Source organism: Hibiscus syriacus, unplaced genomic scaffold, assembly GCF_006381635.1.
Source record: "Hibiscus syriacus cultivar Baekdansim isolate YM2019G1 unplaced genomic scaffold, ASM638163v2 tig00111095_pilon, whole genome shotgun sequence".
NCBI lineage: Eukaryota > Viridiplantae > Streptophyta > Magnoliopsida > Malvales > Malvaceae > Hibiscus > Hibiscus syriacus.
This window is the reverse complement of record NW_024062980.1, coordinates 474,241-496,605: the sequence shown is the minus strand read 5'-3', so window position 1 is coordinate 496,605 and position 22,365 is coordinate 474,241. Positions and strand designations below refer to the sequence as shown.

At 33.8% G+C, this 22,365-nt stretch overlaps 2 protein-coding genes across 2 annotated transcripts; one reads left to right on the top strand and one right to left on the bottom strand.

Annotated features, from left to right (window-relative positions):
• Positions 1 to 400: 400 nt before the first annotated feature.
• Positions 401 to 7,884, bottom strand: LOC120152600 (peroxisomal fatty acid beta-oxidation multifunctional protein MFP2-like). Its single transcript, XM_039164797.1, has 18 exons — positions 7,733 to 7,884; positions 6,929 to 7,000; positions 6,737 to 6,802; positions 6,138 to 6,194; positions 5,982 to 6,049; positions 5,377 to 5,458; positions 5,104 to 5,159; positions 4,678 to 4,980; positions 4,491 to 4,577; positions 3,794 to 3,968; positions 3,560 to 3,681; positions 3,013 to 3,176; positions 2,669 to 2,923; positions 2,440 to 2,561; positions 2,235 to 2,356; positions 1,403 to 1,551; positions 1,171 to 1,309; positions 401 to 626 (listed from the first exon to the last, which is right to left on the bottom strand). Exons 1-18 carry the CDS (start codon positions 7,833 to 7,835, stop codon positions 591 to 593), a joined length of 2,178 nt encoding a protein of 725 aa, XP_039020728.1. The 5' UTR covers positions 7,836 to 7,884; the 3' UTR covers positions 401 to 590.
• Positions 7,885 to 12,307: 4,423 nt separating this feature from the next.
• Positions 12,308 to 19,089, top strand: LOC120152599 (Fanconi anemia group I protein). The gene is made up of 13 exons (XM_039164796.1): positions 12,308 to 13,335; positions 13,436 to 13,517; positions 13,607 to 13,798; positions 14,229 to 14,293; positions 14,362 to 14,521; positions 14,769 to 15,014; positions 15,107 to 15,223; positions 15,573 to 15,764; positions 15,882 to 15,963; positions 16,279 to 17,222; positions 17,306 to 17,804; positions 17,889 to 18,079; positions 18,450 to 19,089. Exons 1-13 carry the CDS (start codon positions 12,308 to 12,310, stop codon positions 18,882 to 18,884), a joined length of 4,233 nt encoding a protein of 1,410 aa, XP_039020727.1. The 3' UTR covers positions 18,885 to 19,089.
• The last annotated feature ends 3,276 nt before the right edge of the window (positions 19,090 to 22,365 follow it).

Sequence of the window (22,365 nt, the reverse complement as noted above, 5' to 3'; positions counted from 1 at the left end):
AATGACCAACATGATTACACGGTAAGAGAGTTCTAAAGCACGACAAGAAGATTTAGACAAATAATATCTCCTAGTTGATGAAGTGAGGGAGACGGTTCGGGCGATGGCACCGTTGAAACCACCAGGAGTTGACGGCTTGCACGCTCAGTTTACCAAAGAAACTAGAGTGTGGTGGGGTATAGCATTTACGATTTTGTATGCGAAGTTTTAAGAATCAATAAATTACGAGAGAGGGTGACCCCATATATCTTCGTGTTATATATGGAGAGATCTACATCTTTGTGTCATATATGGAGAGATCTACATCTTTGTGTCATATATGGAGAGATTAACACAAGCAATTACGTGCAAAGTTAGTAATGGAAGATAAAAACCTATTAAAATAAATATCAATCAATTCTCCAAATATTACTTTAAAATAAATATGATAAAGGATTCATATGCTGAAACGTTAGTTACAAATCTCCCTTTTCTTTTCTTTATCTGAAGCAACATTATTGAAAGTTCATCTACCTATCTATCGATGGAGAATGAAGCAGGAAAAAGAGAACATCAAATGGCCATCTTTAAGCAGTGCAATCAAAGCAGCTTCATAGTTTAGATTTTCCTATCTCCACCGGTGCACTCTGCAATGGAACAGTTCCAATCATCAGGTCGAAAAGATATTAAAGTGTTCCGATATCAAACCGTCGAAAGATATTATATTCCGACACTTCATGAACTACCCGTGTCTAACGCATATCCGGATACAAGCACGCACGGAAATACTCTACAGTACATACCTGTGTCGGATAATCCGTATGGACACACAGCGGATTGAGTGAAGTGGAAAGCAACCTAATGGCTAATATCCTAGACCATGCCTGTTCTTTGGTGAAAGTTGGAGGGTAAACAGGACAAGCACAAGGGATATCACAATGCGTAAAGGAGGGACCATATGAATTATCCCAATCCTTTAAGTTACTTTAACACCAAGTTATCGACATTCGGACTAATAAGAGTTGAGAAATTCCCATACTTTAATGAGCGGGGAAAAAAAGAATGCCATGATAAGATTGAGGCATAGGATAATCAGTGGGTGCCAACAATGCTTCTAATGCAAGCAATAAACTCATGAAGTTGCCTTCCAAATAGTATAGAAAAATATGTATAGCTTTCGTGTATGCTTACCAATGGAGCACCCTTTGCAGCTCTTTCGGCCAAGAAGGCACAAGGCTTGAAAAATCCTCCGTATAAATTCGACCACTCCTCTAGTCTTGAATAGATGTACTTAGATCCAAGAGAATCAGCCCAAAACATGATTCCTCCCCTGTGAAAAGTTTAAAGCAAGTTATTATATCGAGAAACAGATAGTTGATGGAAGTCCGAGAAGGGTTAATGAATACTAGACAAAGTTACAAACCTGTAAGCTGGGAATCCCATGCCCATAACAGCGGCAATGTCAAGGTCTGCTGCTTTCACAGTAATACCTTCAGCAAAAACTCGGCAAGCCTCATTCACAACCGGAAAGAATATCATTTCCACAATGTCCTTCTCCGATAATTTCACAAGCTGTGTAAAAGCGCAATCCCAAAAATACGAGATCAACAAAGTGTGATGAAAAAGAAAAGGATTAGATTCTACTCTTTAGAATGTTGATTATCAATGGATATCATAGATATCATAGATGTGAGTATAGAACATGCTAACTAAAATATGAGACGCAAAATTCAATTTTTCCAGCAAGGAGACAAGACACAAATTAAAAAAAAAAAGTGAACTAGAGATCACACCGGTCTGGTTCCTAGTTCAGCCAATTGCAATGTTTGACTAGGCCGGCGGTCGAACATGTCAGACGAATGGTTCTCGATTCAACCGGTGAACAACGGTTCAACAATCCAACTGGCTGTTTTTTAACAGTTCACACCAGGTCAAAAGATTACCAGTTTTACACCACAAGTCCAACTGGCCGACCAGTTCCAACAATCATGGCAACTGTACTGAATAGTTCAACCATCTTGAAAATGTAGAAGCAATTTCAAGATAAGGTATATTAAGGAAAAGAAATATTAGGAAAAACGAACTGAGAATGAAAAGGCCCATCTTTTTTGTTAAAACAATCCAAAATTTATTTTAAAAATATGATTTTACCAGCTAATAACTGGTTTCAGACAATTCTCTAATTTTTTGAATCCGTTTATATGATTGAACTGCCAGACCAAGCTCTGGGTTGAAATCCATGAAGACAGACTGACCTTAGGGTCAACAGCTACACCAGAGATGCTCCTCGCCTTCTCAATGTACTTCTTTAGTTCGAGATCAGGACTAGCTTTCCGTTTATTATCGTACAAATAAAACCCTTTGCGAGTGCTTTCGCCTGAAACAAAGTCAGATATAATTAACAAGATATGCTAGAAGATGTAATTTGTTCGTCACCTAAGGCTCAACCAAAAATGGCACCTGCTCTCTTATCCTCTTGCATAATTGGGATAAGCATTGATTTATAGGTTCGCTCGGGAAAGTTCTCAACAAACTGTGAGCCAGTGGCAATTGCAACACCAAAGCCGACAAGGTCAGCCAATCTGCATAAATAAGAAACTTACTAAGTCCGGTTCGCGGGCACATCAAAGTTCTTCACTGCACCAGCAAGAATGAAAATAACAAGCCATATTTTTCCAGAGTTAGGTACCTAAATGGACCCATTGGCATTCCAAACTTAGTAATTACTCGGTCAATCTGGTAAACGTCTGCTCCCCTTTCAACAAGGAAAAGGCCTGCTTGCGTATACGGGAAGAACATCCTGTTGACAGCAAAACCTGTGCAATTTCCGACAACAATTGGAGTCTTCTTTATTTTCTTCCCAATATCAAGCAAGTCAACAATTACTTGGGGAGATGTATGCTCGGTACGAACAATTTCCAATAATGGCATGACATGAGCCGGGCTGCATTATATAGATATTTTGACAATTAAACCATATAAGTGAGGAAACAGCAAAAGCAGAAAAATAGTTACTGTAGACAAAGATATTACCTAAAGAAATGAGCCCCGATAATCCGATCCTGGGATTTAGTACTCTTACCGATCAAGTTCAGATCGATAGTGGAAGTGTTACTTGCAAGTATGCAATGTGGTGGGCAATATTTCTCAAGATCAGCAAAAATTTGTTGCTTCAGAGAAACATTCTCGATTACTGCCTGTTATAAGGTTTATAAACAAATGGTTAACATATTAAACCCTCACATGAATTGTAGGAAAGGAAAACAATGGATTAAAAACTGGACCAAAGGGACCGGTTCAACCGGTTGGTATGACAGTTCAACAATACAAGTTGAATTAGAAAATAGAAAACAAACCTGAACCAGTAACCACGAGGATTTTTTTCATATAAATATGGTTAAGTACAAGTAAAATGAATTATTCGTACTTTTAAAATATATTTTCCATTTTTTATTTTTCTTAATTGTTATTTATATATTCAAATTTCTCAAGGTGGCCAAATGAACGAGAAGCTCAACGGTTTCAACCTTCTATTTGGTTTTTAATCCACAAAGGAAACATATAATGCATTCTTAACTACCTCGATGACTATGTCCACATCCCGAAAGCTTTCAAAGTCAAGAACTCCCCTAAGTAGAGAGATGGTTTTCTCAAACTTTTCTTGAGTCATTATCCCTTTCTTAACTCGGCTTTGCAAATTGGCTGAAAAAAAAAGAAAAACAAATGCAGTCTTAGAACAAGCACCTTTCTACAATTAAAGTACATCAAAATTGAAATTAGAAATGAAAATAAAACAATCTAGTTCTGATCTCACCTTTAACTCGACCAATCCCAGTCTCCAAGAACTTCTCATTCACTTCTTTCAGGATCACCGAATAATTGCTAAGAATCAATGCTGTTGCTATTCCCGAGCCCATCAAACCTCCACCTAGTATGGCAACTTTCTTCACTCGTCTAGGCACCAGCCCCCGATCAGTAATACCGGGAACCTGTCCATTGCAAGGAGATATTTGTTTGTAAAAAATTAAACAAAAAATAACAAAGGCTAGGGGGCAGCATCCAAGCACAGGCTACATTTTACGAAGCCCGGAGCAGTTGATGCTTTGAAGAGAATAATGTAACAATCACTTTATTTCAATTAAAATCCAACTAAAGCCCATAAGTTTGAGACTTAAGTTATATGCCCGATAAACCACAAGTAAAATATTTGAGGATTTTAATTTATGTTGCTCCGACTCTTCATTATTTTAGTTCTTGTGTCTGACTCATATTCGTACATGGTTAATGGGGATATGGTCCTCCATAGACCCTAGAATACATGGGAATCTTAGGGGGAAAATAGTGTACTCGTGTAAGGCACACACCTGCATAGTTCATACAAGATTCTCACCCAAGTCTGAGTAACATGGATTTTAAAAGAAAGTTGCCTTGGTATTAGAGTAACCAATTTGAAAAGCAAAAAGACCAAATCAAGAGATGAAATAAAAGGATCCATTAATTGTGTATTAGACCTTTGATGTTCCACGCTGAGCAAAGAAGACGTGGATCAAGCTTTTGCTGGTATCGGATTTCAGGAGTCTTTCAAAAGCTTCAACCTCCTGCCAATATCGGAAATAAGGTTGTGAAGTCAAGTGATAGCTACAAATGAAAAGACTAGCAAAAAAAATTATTCAAACACTATTCAGAATAAGTAGAGACCTTCATCAGTGCGGGCTTCGGACCATTAACTATACCCTCTTCGATTACATCGATGCAAACCAAGGGGTGCTTGAGATTTGGAGCCCTCTTCCGAGTCTGTGCTCGAGCAAAATTAAGTATTTGCCTTGCTTCACCCAGGGATTCGATCTTATCGGTTTTATAAAGGCTAGCAACCCATGGCTTTCTTCGTGCCAAAATATCTAGTGCCCACCGACGTGCAGTGTTTACCAACTCTTGAGATGAAACAACAGCATCAACAAGACCCAATTGAAGGGCTTCTTCGCCTTTAACTGCCTTCGAAGTCTATTTAAGAGAAAGGTGAAGTGAAGAAATGGCTATGTTAGTGAACAAGAACTTAACAATGTAGCCACATTGGCCAAGTCATCCCAAAGTAAGATATAGCACAAAGATGATTTAACAACATACCAACATCATTTCGAGGGACTTCGCCAGACCAACAAGCCGTGGAAGTCGCTGCGTTCCTGAATCAATTTAGGAACATAAGAACACTAGTGGTAGGAAAAGAAAAAGAAGTTACCCAAAGCACAAATACAGATGTAAATATTGCAAATATATCAAATTAGCATCTTACATAATCCGAAAAACAGCACCACACAAACAATCGATAGTTCACCTCAATATCCCGTGATTGTATAATGATAACAAGAATAAATATGCTATCAGATCAAAGATTCTTACCTCCAAAGCCAGGAATTAATCCAAGTTGAAGTTCAGGCAGGCCCAATTGTGCAGTAGGGGTCGATATCCGTGCATGGCATACCTGAAAAAGAGACATTGTATTTTTCTTTCTAACCAACAAAACAAGAGAATATCTTGAAAAAGTTCAATTAGGCCTGTCAGCTGAGCCATGCTCAAACGTGAAGCTTGACCTCGCAACTCCGCTCAAGCTTGATAAAATACAATTATAGAAGCTCAAGCTTGGCTTTAAGTAAAATCAAACAATTCAAACTCGGCTCGATTAAAATCATTTACATGATTTACGTACTCGAGCTCAAGTTTGAACTCATTTCATATTTAGGTTTGGACTTTAGGTGTGTATATGTTAAGGGGGAAGCAATAATTTAATATTATAATAATTATAAACAAAAAGCTCGATTATGCTTGAAAATTTCTCAAATAGAGTATTGTACTCGAACTCGATTCACTTGATAGGTTCAAGCTGATCGAGCTTAAGTTCAGCACAACAATGACCAAATTGAATTAGAGTTCTTTCCCAGTTGGAACTCGAGTAACTTGAGAAAACAAATGTCTCATTTACACCTAATAAGTTCGATAATACCTACCATGGCAACCTCTAGACCCCCACCTAAGGCAAGGCCATCGATGGCAGCAACTGATGGTTTTCTTGCAGCTGAAGTACAAAGCAGCTAGAGTCAAAACGGATCCAAGCAACTTCAAAATTATTTCCAGTTTAAAAATAATTATAACAAGGCAATTACCTTCGATGGTGTCGGTGAGAACCTCAACAGATATATAGCCAGACCTTGGCTGCTGCCCTGGAAAATACAACCAAATTTATCAATGTCCAAACAACACAAGAAAATACTGAGGAAAGGGGGCATAAAGAACAGCATGGTGGGCAAAACTCAGGTAAAACATGTTAACTTATAATTCAGTTCGGCCTTCAGTTTTAGTCCGCTAAAGGAGTCGGTTTGTATATGGTAATTCGGTTTTTGGTTTATATAATCGATAATAGAAACCGACCAAATTAGCCAACTTAAATATTTATATTATAATATATTTAATATATTATAGATATATGAAAAATAAAATAATAATAATAAATTTTATTACATTTCTCCAACGATTAAGATTTTTATAAGGAAACATAAATAAAATGTATAATATTCTTAAATAAATATGTTAAAAAATGATAGATTGGCTCGTTCATTTTCTGTTAATTAGGTTAATTAACAGAACTGACCCACTTAAATCAGCCGGTTTTTGGTTATCATTTATTAGAGGTCAGCTAAGTTGGTTTTCGATATTTTTAACCAAATCAATCAACTGTGCAGTGCACCATTAATAGTATAGATACCTTTTCCGTCTTGAATTCTACCAAAAGAAGAAATATCGAAACCACCTGAAAATTTTCCATTTGCACCTGCCCAAAGGACAAAACACATTACTATCACAAATTACCGAATTCAGGTATTGGACAATTACTAACAAAGACAATATCTTAGCACAACTTTTCCCTTTCTGTTAAGGGTAATCTCCTTGAAGTTACCTGCAACAACAATGGCCTTCACATCATCTCTTCGTAAGGCCTCATCGTAACTTTCTTTTAAGCTGTGCAAGACTGTAAGGAATACACGTGACAGAAGAGATCAATTGTATATCTTCTCACTTATATATAACTAAAACTTTAAAAAATATGAGGGAATAAAAAGCTGCCTAACTATGTTCCTCCGAATTTTCATTTCTCTCGAGACACCTAGGTCTGAGGTGTAATCAAACATGGATATGAAGATATGACACTTAAAACACCCATCAATTACTTGAAAAAAAAAACTTAAAATATTTTAATATAGACATGTCGGATACATTAGCTATATCCAACACACTCCTGAGCCAACAGGTATAATCAAACATGGATATAGGTGCACACAATTTCAACTACCCTTAAAAAACAAACCTTAAAAATTTGAATATTCCATTTCGATTATGTATCTGACTCATACCTGAGGGACACCCATGTCTGATGAACAATCAAACATGGATAGAGGGACATTCACAGCCAAGCTAAGCGCCTAAGTGACATAGTTGACCTCTAAACTCTATTCTTATAATGAATGTCAAGTAGACTAATACATATATTTCCCTCTGTATTTGAATAAAACCCAATACATTTGTAAATCAAAACATTTTTTCAACAAATTCAGCATAAAAAGATCATTCAATCCAACGAGACTCCATAACTCAAAAGCTGGATTATAAAGTATAATAAAGAAAAGGGTAATTGCCAAAAAGAGAAAGAAATACACAAACGAACGTGATCAGCAAAAAGAACATGAGAGGGAAAAAAAATCACCATCAAACGAAAGAGAATTGACAGGGGGATTGATGATTGTGATAACGGCAACCCCATCAGCTCCAACTTCAATCATTGTTCTTCCCTTGTTCTTGCTCCCCATTCTCGACGCTCTCTGGAGCTTTTGATTCGATTTCCCTTTTGTTGGTTAATCCAAATTTGAGTAAAATGAAAATTTCGTTGACCGACGGCAATTTAAAGGAAGTGGTGTCGTGTAAGGAATCAGTGATGACGTTTGAGCTAATCCTTGCTTTTAGACACATTAATATAATAATAATAATAATTATTATAATAATAATAATAAGAGTAAACTAACTATTTGGTCCCCACCTATTATTTAGTTTCTTTTTTGGTCATCAACTTATTATTTTTTTAATATTACATGTAATGTTACATTTTGATTTTATTTTTATCCTTTCTTAAAATTTTAATGTGATACTAATGTGAATTTTTTTAATTATATTTTAATATTGATATAATATTACCTTATGATGACAAATCATCATCACTAATTTAATTTAACAATGGATAACTAAATTGTAATATTTGATATAATTTAAAAAATAATAATAATTAAGTGATCAAAACACAAAATTAATAGGTAATTGATTAAATATACAGTTTATCCTAATAATAATAATAGTACCAACAATTAGCAAAAGTTGAATTGATTTGATATTTAATCTTTGATTTGATAGATTTAACTAATAAATTTAGCACTTTGATATTTTTAATATTTGGATATTAGTTTAGTAATTAATAAAATTTTAAATTTTAATATTTAATTATTTATTTTAATTTTCACTCATTTTTATATTCTCGCTAGATCTATGATATTTTACTTACTGTATATTAAGTAATTTTAATTTAAAGTTAAAACTACACAAATTAATTGTTTAAGATTTCGAATTTGAGTATCATGAATGTTAAATGTATAAATATTTAATATTAAATAATTAAGAGTTATCTTTAAACGAATATTACCTTATAATTTATCTTATATTAATAAAAAATTAGCAAGTCCAATAAGGATCTAGGGTGAGCATATGCTCACCCTGAAATTCGAATATTCTTTGAATAATTACATATTTTAATATCGTGTTCACCCTAAAATTCTAGTTGTACCCACTTTGTATAAATTTTTAATGTGATTAATATATATACTTTCACTCTAAAAATATTTATGAATCGGTCACTGAATATATATATATATATATATATATATAATAGGTGAGCCGACATAAGGTTAAATTATGAAAGCAATTCATGGCCGACAATAAAAAGAAAAATGATTTTAAGTGTGTTGTAAAATCCCATAATTTTAATCCTTATTATTTCACGTCTTAGAAAGTGATTAAATTACTCTGATATTATGATATGGGTTGATTTGCGTCGATTAATATTTAATGTATAAATGAATTTTTTATTAAAAATGTATAAAAGATTTTAAACTATATTCTTATAATAAAGAAAACTAATATAATAATAGTTAGATAAGATATTGAATGACACGAACCATCTTATCTTAGTGGTTAAAAGAATTATTGTTGTTTTTAAATGCTACAAGTTCGAGTACCAATGATTACAGTAAGATAATTGAACATTTATTATTAAATAATTAATAATATTTAGAATATATATTATTTTATAATTAATTTAATTTAAAATAAAAAAAATGTCGGATAAGTAACGTTTAAGATCCTCACTCGATTTTCCTGGCGAGTGAAATCTGCACTTTCCCCCACCCGTAATGATATTCTTTTATTTATAAATAACAAAATCCATGGAATTGTTAGAAGGCAATCATAGGTAATTGCCAAAGCGGTGTTGTCCACGCGGTTTGCTTAGGAATAAAAATATGGGGAGCCCCAACTTCATTTAATTATTTTAGTATTATTTTTCTCTTGAAGTCCGCAATATCATATCCACCTAACCTAGAAAAGCCCCACGTCGTAAGCATATGGCCCGCCATTTTTTTATTAGATTAGAGTCATTATTTTCGGGTTTTTTAATTAATTAATAATAAATATTTTAATATTCCTACGAATAATGTGTTCAAATCCTAAATTTATAAAAGTAATAATTATTTTTTAATTATTGAAATTATTATTAGAATCAAATCGTAATATATATATATATATATATATATAAACAAACTAAAATTTAATCATGTCAAATCATCATAAATATTAGATGCGGAAACGTAGTTGAATTAATTGTAAGTTGAAATTATTGAGTATATATTTGGTTGTGGTCTTTTAATAAGATAAAATTTCCTTAAGTATAAACTCTTTAGCGGGATAAGAGAAAATAAGAGATGATTTATTTCTTGGGGACCATAACCTCTTTATATAACTGATTTAAGAATAAGTTAATGTATGTACTTATAACTCTAACCCTCATCAAATTATAAATACAACTTTAATAATATCTACACTTTTTATTTTTATGATATTTTTAATATCTTATGACTTTATAACATAATTTGTCACTTAATTTATTCATATTTTATTATAATAATATACACTAAATATATGTGCCTATAATAAGATTAATTTAAATAAATGGTAAATTACGTCGTTCCTAGTTGAACTTTACTCTCTCTCATATTTTACTCATCATATTTTCAACTTTTATATTTCGCTTACAGAAATTTATAGATTAAATCATTTTGCTCACTCTGTCGTTAACTCTCTAACAGTGTGATGATGTTTCATTTATTATTATTTAATATAAAATAATTTAAAAAATAAAGGGTAAATTACGTCATTCCTCACTAAAGCTTACTCTCGATCCTGTTTTGCTCACCAAACTATAAATGAAAACAGAAGGTGTTCGGATGTCATTGCCGCCCACCGTTAACCGTCGTGATGGTGGTCATTCGATCCCAAATTTCATGGGTCACTTCGCCTCGACATCTTGATTCTGAATCCGACCTCTATTTTATCGGAACTTACTCCGAAGTCCATAAATTGAAGATTAAAAGTGAGGAAGTCGAAACATTTAAATCGAGATTCACAAATTTTGGGACATTTTCCAATGAAACAATCATCATATTTGGACTCACGGGGTCAAGACGGACCGACCTATGAATTTTGAAACCGAACGCCCACCATTAACAACGATAGACGGTGGCCGAAATAAAAAATGACGTGGTAGTCGAAAATTTGAAACGATATCATTTTGATGTATATTTGAGTTTTTCAAAACGATTTTGTTTTGATGATTGTATCACGTCATCATACTGTTAGAAAATTAATGGTAAAGTGAGCAAAATAATTCAATCTATAAAGTTCAGTTAATAAAATAAAAAAATTAAAAACACGATAAATAAAATAAGAAAAAGATAAAGTTTAATAAAGAAAAGAAAAAATTGTAATTTACCCTTAAATAAATCAGAATACATAAGTGATGAGGTGATATGTTGTTGATGGCTACGTTTTAGATAGATGGTTGAAACTGTGACGTAAGTGTAGACGTGTAACCTTCGGATAAGATGGAAAGAAAATGAAATACCGTTCGGATAAGAATGGGTTTTGTTTAAGATATTTGTTATTGGGTAAAATACACGTTAAGTACGTAACTATGACTTTTATTTCAATTTGGTCATCAACTATTCCTTTTTCAAAATCATACCTTATGTTTAGTTTTGATTTCATTAAAAAAATAAAATTTCACATCAACAATTATGTTAATTTTTTAAAAATAAGTGAGTGAAATGAAATTAAAAAATAATGTTAGGTATGATTTTGAAAAAAATAGATGGATGACCAAAATGAAATAAAAGTGATAGTTGGGATACTAAATATTCAATTTATCCTTTTTATGTATTATATTTTTTTTATAAATATGAGGTGGATATAAGGTAATATCCGTTCAATGATTGATAATCATTTGACAATAAATACTCATACCACTGCATAAATTATATTAGAATTCGATATCTCTAGAGATAAAATTTTAAAACTTAAAAATATATTTTTATTTAAACACTGAAATAATATTTAATCAAATTAACTATTTAAAATAAACTATTTTTATTTAAGTATTTAAAATATATTATTTTTTTAATATTTCTATTTAGATACTTTAAATATCTTTTATTAATGTTATGTCATATGTAAGCTCTAGATATCTATATAAAAATATTTAATAATGATAAATTTAATTTTAATTTTTTATATAAGTAGTCACAATGATATTTAATTTTTTAAAGTATTTTAATCATTATTTTTTTTATAAATTTAAGGTGAATATAAGATAATATATAAGTGAATTTATGTCGAATGTATCTCACGTGTTGGATGGTGCGAGAGTTTAACATGCAATTTACAGGCTGTGACCTGCGTGGTCGTCCAATGTAAACAATGTGGGGATTACTCTTTCAAATAATTTCTGAATGATTATATTTCTTTAAATAATTATTTATTTGAGATTTTTAATATAAAGTTAGCTCATTTTTTTAAATGGCACTTCCCGGACAATATGCAAAAGCTTAAACTCCAAATTTCCCGCCTCGAGAAATACAGATAAAAGATAGTGAGAGAGATTCCCTGAACGGATCCGATTACGCCGATGGCCACCATGGAAACGGAAGCGCCGCCATTGAACGACGTCGATATCGTCCGTTTAGCCCAACGAAAACAATTTTCGAACAGCCACCAGCAATCCAACACTTCCCTGCCTCCGTTTCTCCTCTCTCCCCACTCTCACAAGCTCCTCCTCTCTTACCTCCACTCACGCGCCGCCTCTCCTTCTCCCTCCTCCGCCGTTTCCGAATACGTCACCTCCCTCCTCTCCCTCATTTCCCTCTCTCCTGAAACACCCGCTGTCTATTCTTTGCTCTCTTCTCTTCTCTCATCATACACTCGAATATTCCCTTCGCTTCCCCACGACTCAAATTCCCTCAAAACAATCACTTTTTTCCATACCCTTTTGATCCATATCCCTTTGGACGACCTCAAGTCAGTTAGTGATTCGGTTGTATCAGGTCTACCAGTGGTTGTTACAGTAGATGATTGCCAACTATTTGATCTTTTGCCTCAATGTTTTGAGTTTATTCGCAACGGGGAGGAAAAGGGAGGGGATTACGTGAATTCGATTGTGGACAAGATTTTTGATTCCCAATGGTCAAAAGGGTTTTTGCTTAAAATGGTTTCCATCGCCAAAGAGTTTAATTTTCTTGATAAAATGAGAGGGAAGGAGTTTTTGGAGAAAGTTTTTGCGGGGATTAAAAGTGTGGATTTGATGGATTTGCCTTCCATTGTTTATCAGTTATTAGTTTTGGCTTCAAAAGGATTCAATAAAAGGGAGATTCTTGAAGGGATTGTGTGGTTTTTTGGGTCTAAATCGGGTTCAAAAATGGCTTCAACAGTTAGGCAAGTTGAGGGGACTGTTTTGTTGCATGTTAATTTTGCGGTGAAGCAGGATCCTTCATTGGGGAAAGAGGTTTTGGGTCTAGTCAAATCAGATCTTCGAGCTTTTAATCATTTCACGGTGGCTGTTTTATTGTCGGTGTCAAGGGTACGGAGGTTCAGTGAAAGCTCAATGGCTATTTTGAAAACAGCATTGCTTACAGCTTACCGTGACTATAAATTCACCAAGTAAGGGACCAATCTGCTTAAAGTTTATTTTTATCTTCTGTTAACCTTTGAATTATGCTAGTAGTTGATTAATGTGTATGTGATTTTTTCCTTCATTTAGAGAATGCAAATGGATACCAGATGATATCAAGGAAGAATATCTGAGTAGTGTTACAGTGGTCGAAAAGTCCTTGTTAAGAGCTGTAATTTCCTTCTTTCCCCCATGAATTATGTTCCAATCATGTAATGATAAATCTAAATTTGCATTATGTATCATTGTGATGGTGTTTAGGTAAATGAGAGCAACTATGGGAGGGAGCAGATGGTGCCTAGTATTTTGCAATTTGGTTTTATCTTGCTAGAGTCAGTTGAGGAGGCAAACTGCAAAGTGCTCAGCGTTTCTGATGGTCTCCTTGGCATTGAAGATCTTGGTATTCAGATGCTGAAAACTCTATTTGAGGTTCATGATATGGCAAGAAATGAGGTTTGTTTAACTCTGCAATCATGGTTAGACTATGTATTTTTTTGTATAAAGCTATCAACATGCAAGACCAAAGATAGAGAAGAAAATCAAGAATTTGACAATGAAGCTTGAGAATTGAAATTGTTTGGTTGTAAATATAGAAGTCCATGGTTAGACTAGTAATCATTTTTGTTCTTTTCCCTTTTGCTGCTCTCTCCCCTTATCTTATGAATCTTGTGTATCATGCAGTTTCCTTCAGAAATTGAGGAACATTTGACAACTTTCAATGTTCTATTAGCCATTGTTTGTGAATTTTGGTTTGAAACATGTTCGCACATTTAGTAACAATTATTAGGAACTATGATCTCCTTCCCCCCTGAAATTTATCAGTTGGTACTTTTTTTCTTCCTTTAAACTTGCTTCAGTACTTGATTTAAAGGCTTTGTCACAGATTATCGAGCAAATCAAGTTTCACATTCTCTCTTTGAAGCCAGAGTTGAGTAGGCTGATAATAAGGTAACTGCAAACAAATGAAATGTTGAGTTTTGTTTGATTTTTGGTTACTGATAAGTTTTGATATGCAGGCTGCTTTGTCATCTCATCCAGTGTTATCCTTACCCTATGTTGGAACATGTTCCTCGGCTTAAGGAATTGTTGGATTACTTCACTTTCATGGATGGAAAAATTGCCTCTTATCTTGTTAGTGCTCTTTTGCCTCTCATCAGATTCAGCCGTGATCTTCGGGTAAATATCTCAAGCACTGTTTAATGGGCATAGACAATCTGCTTTTAACTTATGAAGTTACTTATAAGAAACATAATGTTTCTAGAATAGAGAAATCTGATTTTGCCTCAAGTAAATCTGTTAGTGTTTATGTTTCAGTTTCTGATCAGTGATTTGCAATCCCAAAGATCAGTGTCGTATCTTTAAGTGAAAGATTTACCACATATGTAGAACGCTTATAATTTAATTGTTTGCTTCGACCCTCCAGGATTACACTATTTTGGCTGTGCGCAAGGCTTTTTTCAGAAGAGAAGATACAGTTCGTGTTGCAGCAACAAATTCTATTATTGAACTTATACTTGCAGAGAAGCAACCTAAGGAGGGTGGCTTGTTTTCTCTCCAGGACTCGTCAAGTCAAGCAAGCTGCAGTCAGCAAGCTGACATACCTTGCAGTATGGGGGGAGATCTATTTCAGGAGTTGAGTGCTTTGCTGCAGAGATGTTTATATCAGCAGGTAATTTTATATTTTAACTTTACAGGGTTTATTTTATTTTATTTTATCTTTTTGAAGTATGTGTCTAAATGGTGTGAAATTGCTGCATTTAGGCAAAGGTGAAGGAAGTGATGTATCAAGGACTAGTGAAGCTTGTTCTAGCGGATCCGGCAATTGGAGGGCTAGTCTTTGATTTTCTCTTACCTCATTTTCTGCAGTTTTTCAAAGAGGTAGTTATTGAAGTTTCAAAATTTCCTTATGTAAAGCTTGTAGTAATCCTGAACTAAGTTACTTGGACTCAAAGGTGAAAGTTGTGTTTAGGTACGCTCAATGTTTTTCTATGTTTTACCTTATATTTGGAGGATTGGACCTTAATATCCATGTTTGAATATGTGTTGGAAACTGTTAGACTTGGGCACTTGACAGAGACAGAAAATGACAAGTTGGAGTAACATATGTCCTAAGTTTAGAACATATTGTGTTACTGTTATTCATGTTGCAAATTAGAGGATTGATGTGTGGTTATGTCATTATTAAATCCTGCAGTTGAAAATTTGACTTGAAATACGATCTCTACAGGGTTCAGATGTCCAATTAGGAGTCAGCTCTTGCATTAGGTTGGAAAATGGCAAAGTAATTATTCAGGAGCCCCTGGATAGCCTTCTTTCTTGTGTTTCCTGGATTTTGCTTCTTCAGACACATGGCAAAACCAATCAACCCTTGGATTCTATTGGGGCGTGTTTCGGTTTCTCCCTTTCTCAAGAGAATGAGGTATTGTCCTCATTGAACTCAATCCATGGTGTTGAAGATGAAATATGATTTTTTTATTATCTAAAAGTCACAGAATGGAGTCTCATATCATAAATTCATAATCTGAAACTACTGCAGGATGTTAGGAACATGTCTACTGAGGTGTTTACTGGTGCTTTATTGAAGATTCGAAAGTTTCTAAGAAATGCAAATTTGGAAGGTTCGAAGGTTTTCTATCTTTTATATTGTTTGTACATTTCTATTTGGATATGAACTATGAAGAAAACAGGACTTATTAATAGTACCGTACTTTAATTTCTAAGAAATGCAAATTTGGAAGGTTTGAAAGTTTTCTAAAACTTTTATATTGTTTTTATCTTTTTATTTGGATATGAATTATGAAGAAGACAAAAAGAAGACTTACTAATAGTACCATAGTTTAATTTCTAGGATATAATGGCTTTAGACTCTGCTGGTTTTAGTTGAACTATATTTCTTGCTTGTTACTAATTCTGTCACGTTCATATTGAAACAGACATTCTTGGTTGTACTCGTGATGGCTCTGCATCTACTCATGATGGCTCTGTATCTGCTCTTGAAGAGAAACGGAAATGTTGCGCGTTAATTTTGTCTGGAGTTGTTGAGGTGGTATTGAATGCCATTGCAATGGATTTGGAGAAAGCAACGGATCAAAAGAAGGTTGAACTTGAAAAGGAGATTATTCAATTTATTGACCTTCATGATTCATTGGCAAAGGAGGCAAGTACTTCAAGACAAAGCAATGCTGGCAAAAGACCAAATTTACGAGCTACTGCAAATGATACAACGGATAACCTTGACTCAGGCAACACCAAATTGACACAAGAGCATACCCCTTTCTTGGCAACGTCAAGCATCTATCAGTTATTGCTAATAGCACTGAAGCTATACAGTATGGAAAGCTCTGACATCGAAGCAGCTTCACAGAATCATAGCCAGTCATCCTTGAGCAAGACATCAACATGTTGTAAGATTGTTTTGTTTGCTTTGAATGCTTCCCTTCATCATGTAAAATCTTTAGTCACCAAGGGAAATGATGATCCGGTGAAGAAGTTGATCTATGGGGAAATCAATATGCTGGGGCCTCCTTTGCTTAGATTAACACTTTTGCTCAAACTGGGTTCAAATGTCACAACTAGTCAGAAGAAAAAAGAAAGCAAGGGGAAAAAAGATTCTGAGGGAAGAAAGGAATATCTCCATCTTGCTTTACTTTCCCTGAAGGAAATGATAACAATCAGTTTGAGCGGTTCTCGTTTGACTCAATTGCTTGAAAATCTGTTGTTGGTTCCTGAACTCAAGAATGTTGATTTGCATGATGAATGTGATCAAGCCTCTGAAATTGATGACCAAGATATAAGAAGCAAAGAGTTATTCATTCGGAGATATTTGAAGCCGTTGCTCATGGATCTTGTGAAACTATCAGCTCTTCGTACTGTTGAGGTATGAATGATTATTTCCTTTGATTAAAAGTGGTGTTACTTTTAGAAACAAAAACAATCAAAGAGTAATTCTTTGTTTTTCAGATTCTTTGTGATGTCATGTTGATGATTTGTCACAAATTGCCCTGCAAATGGACAAACTCTCATGGAGATTGGGCTATTCATACTTGCAAATCGTACAAGACAACGAACTCTAGCATTGCGAAAACCATGGTTAGACTAGCCATCAATTTGAGCTCACCACCAACAGATTTGCTTGTGGCTCAAGACATGTTAAAGGAGCTACTAAAGTTTATAGGATCAAACAACAGCGACTCATCTCAAGTCTCGGAATACCTCGTCATAAACCAATCAACAGCCAGTGCTATAGCTTCTTGTCTATTTCAAATAACAGACACTGTCATTTTAGACATGGATTGGTCAACTAAAAAACTAAAGTCAGCTTCACAATTTTCTCACAGAACCATTCATCAAAGCCAGAACAGAGAGTGTTATCCGGGTTTTGTATTCGAGGAAAATGTTTATTCGAGGGTTAAAGCTGTTGTCGAGCTTTTATCTTCTTTTGTTTTGATGAGCCTCAAGGGTAAGTATGAACTTTGCAATTAGCGTCAAAATCTCAACTTTTCCCTCATTTTTCAAACTGAATTTATGATCTTATACAATACAGATAGTCAAGCAGAGCATTTTCTTAGATTAACTGCAAGATTTTACAAGAATTTAGCTCAGATTTCAAAGCTCAGGATTGCTCCTAAAGGTCACAAGCAGCTCTTACCAAGCCTTCAATTCCAGAAGCTTGTTGAACTAACTTGCAAGGAGCTCACCGTTCCACTCTATAACTTCGTGGCAGAGATGCAACAAGTATATAACTAACTCTTGCTGCCATTTTTGCTGTTTTCTTATACAGGTGTAAATAGTGAATCTATGCTCACAAGCTACTCGGTTTCGACTCGAAAATGGACCCAAGCTCAAGTTGCTCGAGCTAAAGCCAAGCTCGAAGGTTGAAAATCTTACAACTTGAGCTTGGTTTAGGGTTCAACACTTGAATCAAGTTTGAGTTTTAGAAGTGAAACTTGATCAGGCTAAAGCAGAGCTTCTCGAGTGATCTTGAGCTTGAGATTGATGCAGCTTAAGCTGAGCTTGACCTTTTACACCCCTAGTCTTTTATTCAGTTTTGCTTGTGATTTTTGCTTGAACAATTAGATCTCATTGATATAAATATGAGTTGCAGGCTCAACAAGGGAGCACAAACAGCAAAGGAATGGTAAACAAGATCAAGAGGGAGAACAAATGCATCCCGGAGCTGATATTTCAGATTGAAGATTATGAAAAACATCTGATTCGACTCAGCAAAGCCACGAAGATGAACTTATTGAAACATGCTAAACGCAGCACTTCACGAGACTTCAAAATCTTGGACCCAACAACAAATGTTGTAGGACAAGATGTTCCCACCAATGGTGGACATGGAAATGACAATGAGAACGAAACATGCAGCGACTCTGAAGATGACAACAACAATGGTGAAAATGGTTCATATAAGGTGTTGTCACATGAACAAGTGGAGTCTGAAACCGATGCTGCTGATGATGATGGAGCTGCTGATGTCCCAACTATCAAGAGGGCGAAAAGGTCTAGCATTGTTCATGATTCCGATGAAGATTGAGCAATGTTGATTTAAGGATTTAAGGATTGCACTTGTAACAAGGTATGCAAACAATTTTCTCTGGTAAAATACGCCTCCTTTTGCCCCTCAAATAGGGCTGTAAATGGACAGAAAGGTGGTCATGCCTCAACATTGAAGATGAAGACGTATAAGATGTATATGTGATGTAAGCAGTCCGTTGGCAAATCCCGTGTTTAGCTTTGGATAGTAGTGGTTTGTTGGGATGTAAACGAGTATAGTTGAGCTCGGGTTTTTTTTGAGTTCGAATTGACTTGAAAAGTTTAAAGATGAGCTTGATTCGACTTGAAAATCCGCATATTTAAAATTGTCAAGCTCGACTCAAAATAAAAAAAATTGAAGCTTGACTCGAGCTAAAATTTTTTTGAACTCGAAACATTCTTAGACTTATCTCGATTGAAGCTTGAACTCAAACTCGAACTTGAACTTTAAGTATCATAAAAAATCTTATATTGTACTTTTAAAAAAACATATAAATATTAATATTATTAATAATTTAAGTTTAAAAAGATTAAAATTTAATATATTATTTTATTTGAGTTGCTTGTCATTTTTTTATTTGAGTATCAAGTAGTTCATTTCGATTCTTTAAGAACTTGAGTTGAGTTTGAGCTAGAATTGAGTTCATTACATTTGAGAGTTGACCAAACTTTGATCGAGTCAAACTCGAGTAGTTCACTATCTGTATCATCTCATTTACAACCTTACTGGTTAAGGGACTTGTTATTCTCCCTATAGATCCCGTGTCTGAGCATTTATAGGAGTATGAGATTTTATTGTCAACTGATTGAGAGTTTTTGGACATATACTATCTTGTATTCATCTAATATTTATAAAAAAAAATCATATTTTAAATTTTGATTTTTGATTATTACTAAATTTAAGTATTATTATTTGAAAACAAATCTAAATTAAACCAAAAATCATAAGACTTCATCAATCATTAACAAATTTCAAAATGATATCATTCTTGGGAATTAAATTATAATTTTTTAAAAGTTCAAATACCTAAATATAATTTAATGCTAATTTAATGAGGTTAATCCGTAGAATCTACTAAGTCAAATTAATGAATAAATAGCTCAATTGTGACCTTTAAGTATGTCAAATCATCATTATAAGTTTATAAAATTGCTTATATGTCAAATAGGGACTATCTTGAATAATGCACCTATTTGGAACCGTTGGTATCAATATCATTGTATGTGTATCGATACTTTAACCTTAGTATCGATATCTCATGACATCGAACATAATTTCAGTACTGATACTAAGATTCAACACAACCACAAGATGCAATACTGATTCTCGAGTTTGATATCGGTATCAAATTAACTTACTGTAATTTCAATTTTAGCTATGGTATCAATACTACATGTACAATACCGGTACCAAATGCACTATTTGGATCATTTTCACCTAGCAAATATGTTCAAACACCAACGAAACATACTATGTCTTATATGCTACTTAAACCATGCTGACAAACATTGCAAAATCACTTCATAACATCTAAGTAGCATCACATTCAATTATGTATACAATCACCCAATAATCATGCTTACTTTCATCACATTTTGCACTTAAACATCATATATCCAATTCATTATGATCATACAATATAACTTATGCATATCTAGAATTATTCATACCATTATTGTATCATTGAACTTAAGCAATCATATCATCATCAAGCCATGCCATAACTATACTTGAACTTCATCAAACATATATAATCAAGAAAAAATGACATATAAACATATTTACACAATTTTTTCACATTCAAATGACATTTACATTGATTATATCGAGAGTGACTTGCAATGCTTAAAATGCAATCCTGAACAATCTACGAGTTCTATTTACCTGCAAGGTCATTAAATAAACAACATAAGCTTATATAGCTTAGTGAGGTAGTCACAAGACGCTGAATAACTATGGATAGCAAATAACATAATCATTCTTATGGCAGTTTCATAACTCATATAATATCATCGACTTGAATCATACTCTTATACATATATAAATACACATATTAGTTCTTTCTTGGAGCATAAGGTACTATAGATATATAAATCCCTACAGTATCACCAAAACAAAACATAAATGGTCATACTCACCACCATCGCCAAAGACCAACTACACACATCCCGACATCATCGCCAAAACGATCGAAGTCATACATAAACCCGTATATGAGCTAATGGATTCTATGGCATGCCAACATATCTCTCACTCAAATAATGTACAAGTGCGATTAGATATCATGTTTAAGCTTACTTTTCATGTCAATTTACATAATGTACTTAAACTTCCATAACATGATAGCATGAATTATAACTTAACATCATTGAGAATTAAGCTCCACAATTGGTTCAGATTAGGCATCAAAATCCTTGTACATACTTGGCATATGAAACTCTTTAACATGTTTATATTCATGATCATCATATAGAATACATATATCAACTTGCAAACAAATTATCATACCATATACTTAAACTAAGCTAACTATAAGCTTACCATACATGAATTGCCATCCAACATTTCTCTGTATGAGCTTTTCAAGCATTTAACCTAATCATTCAAATTATCATTAAAAATACTCCAAGATATCATACATGACAGCAAACTCGATTATGACTACACCCATTGAACAACTTACGAAATGCCCCAAATCACTAAACCACTTCGGAGGCATTTGATTTCCCCTTTCGGGTAGTAGCTTCTTCAATCAAATCTTTATCTAACAATAAATCACAATATCATCACAAATAATTCAATATTTCACAATTTAACCTAAATGACTAACCAAAAAAGGGTTTAGGGTTTAATCTTACCATTGATCATAAATTTAAAAACCAAGCCAATAAATGAAATATTCTTTGATTCTCATTTATGGACCATCAATTTGAGCTAAGAGACCCTAATTTCCAACTTCCAGATCAATTAGGATTTGAGGACCAAAATGAAAACTAGATTAACTAGAAATTAAACATATCAATGAAGAGCTCAAGAGAAGTACCAAATGAAGAGCTCAAGAGAAATTAATATACCATGCTTTGTAACACTCAATTAACAATCACTCATGCTTTGAGAATTAAATGTCCAACTATTCACTTTAAGGTTAGTTTTTAGGCATGCCTATAGTTATTTTAGGTAAATCGTGTCATTTACCTAATTTAACATGTTTGACATACCATGAATGCTATGTGGTTTGTCCAAACCAACGAAAACATCAAATGCGAAACATTTAGACATTTATTTACCAAGTGTCTTAAGAATTCTTCTTCACTTTTCGTGCCTTTCACTCTTTAGTTAGCTTTAGAATATGCACGTTAAACAATGGGTGTGAGTTCTAATGAACTCAATGAACGACCATAACTACTATTAAGCCAACACTTCCACATCGGTTACATAAGAACATACTATATGCTTTTGTACTTGTAAATTATGCTATCTA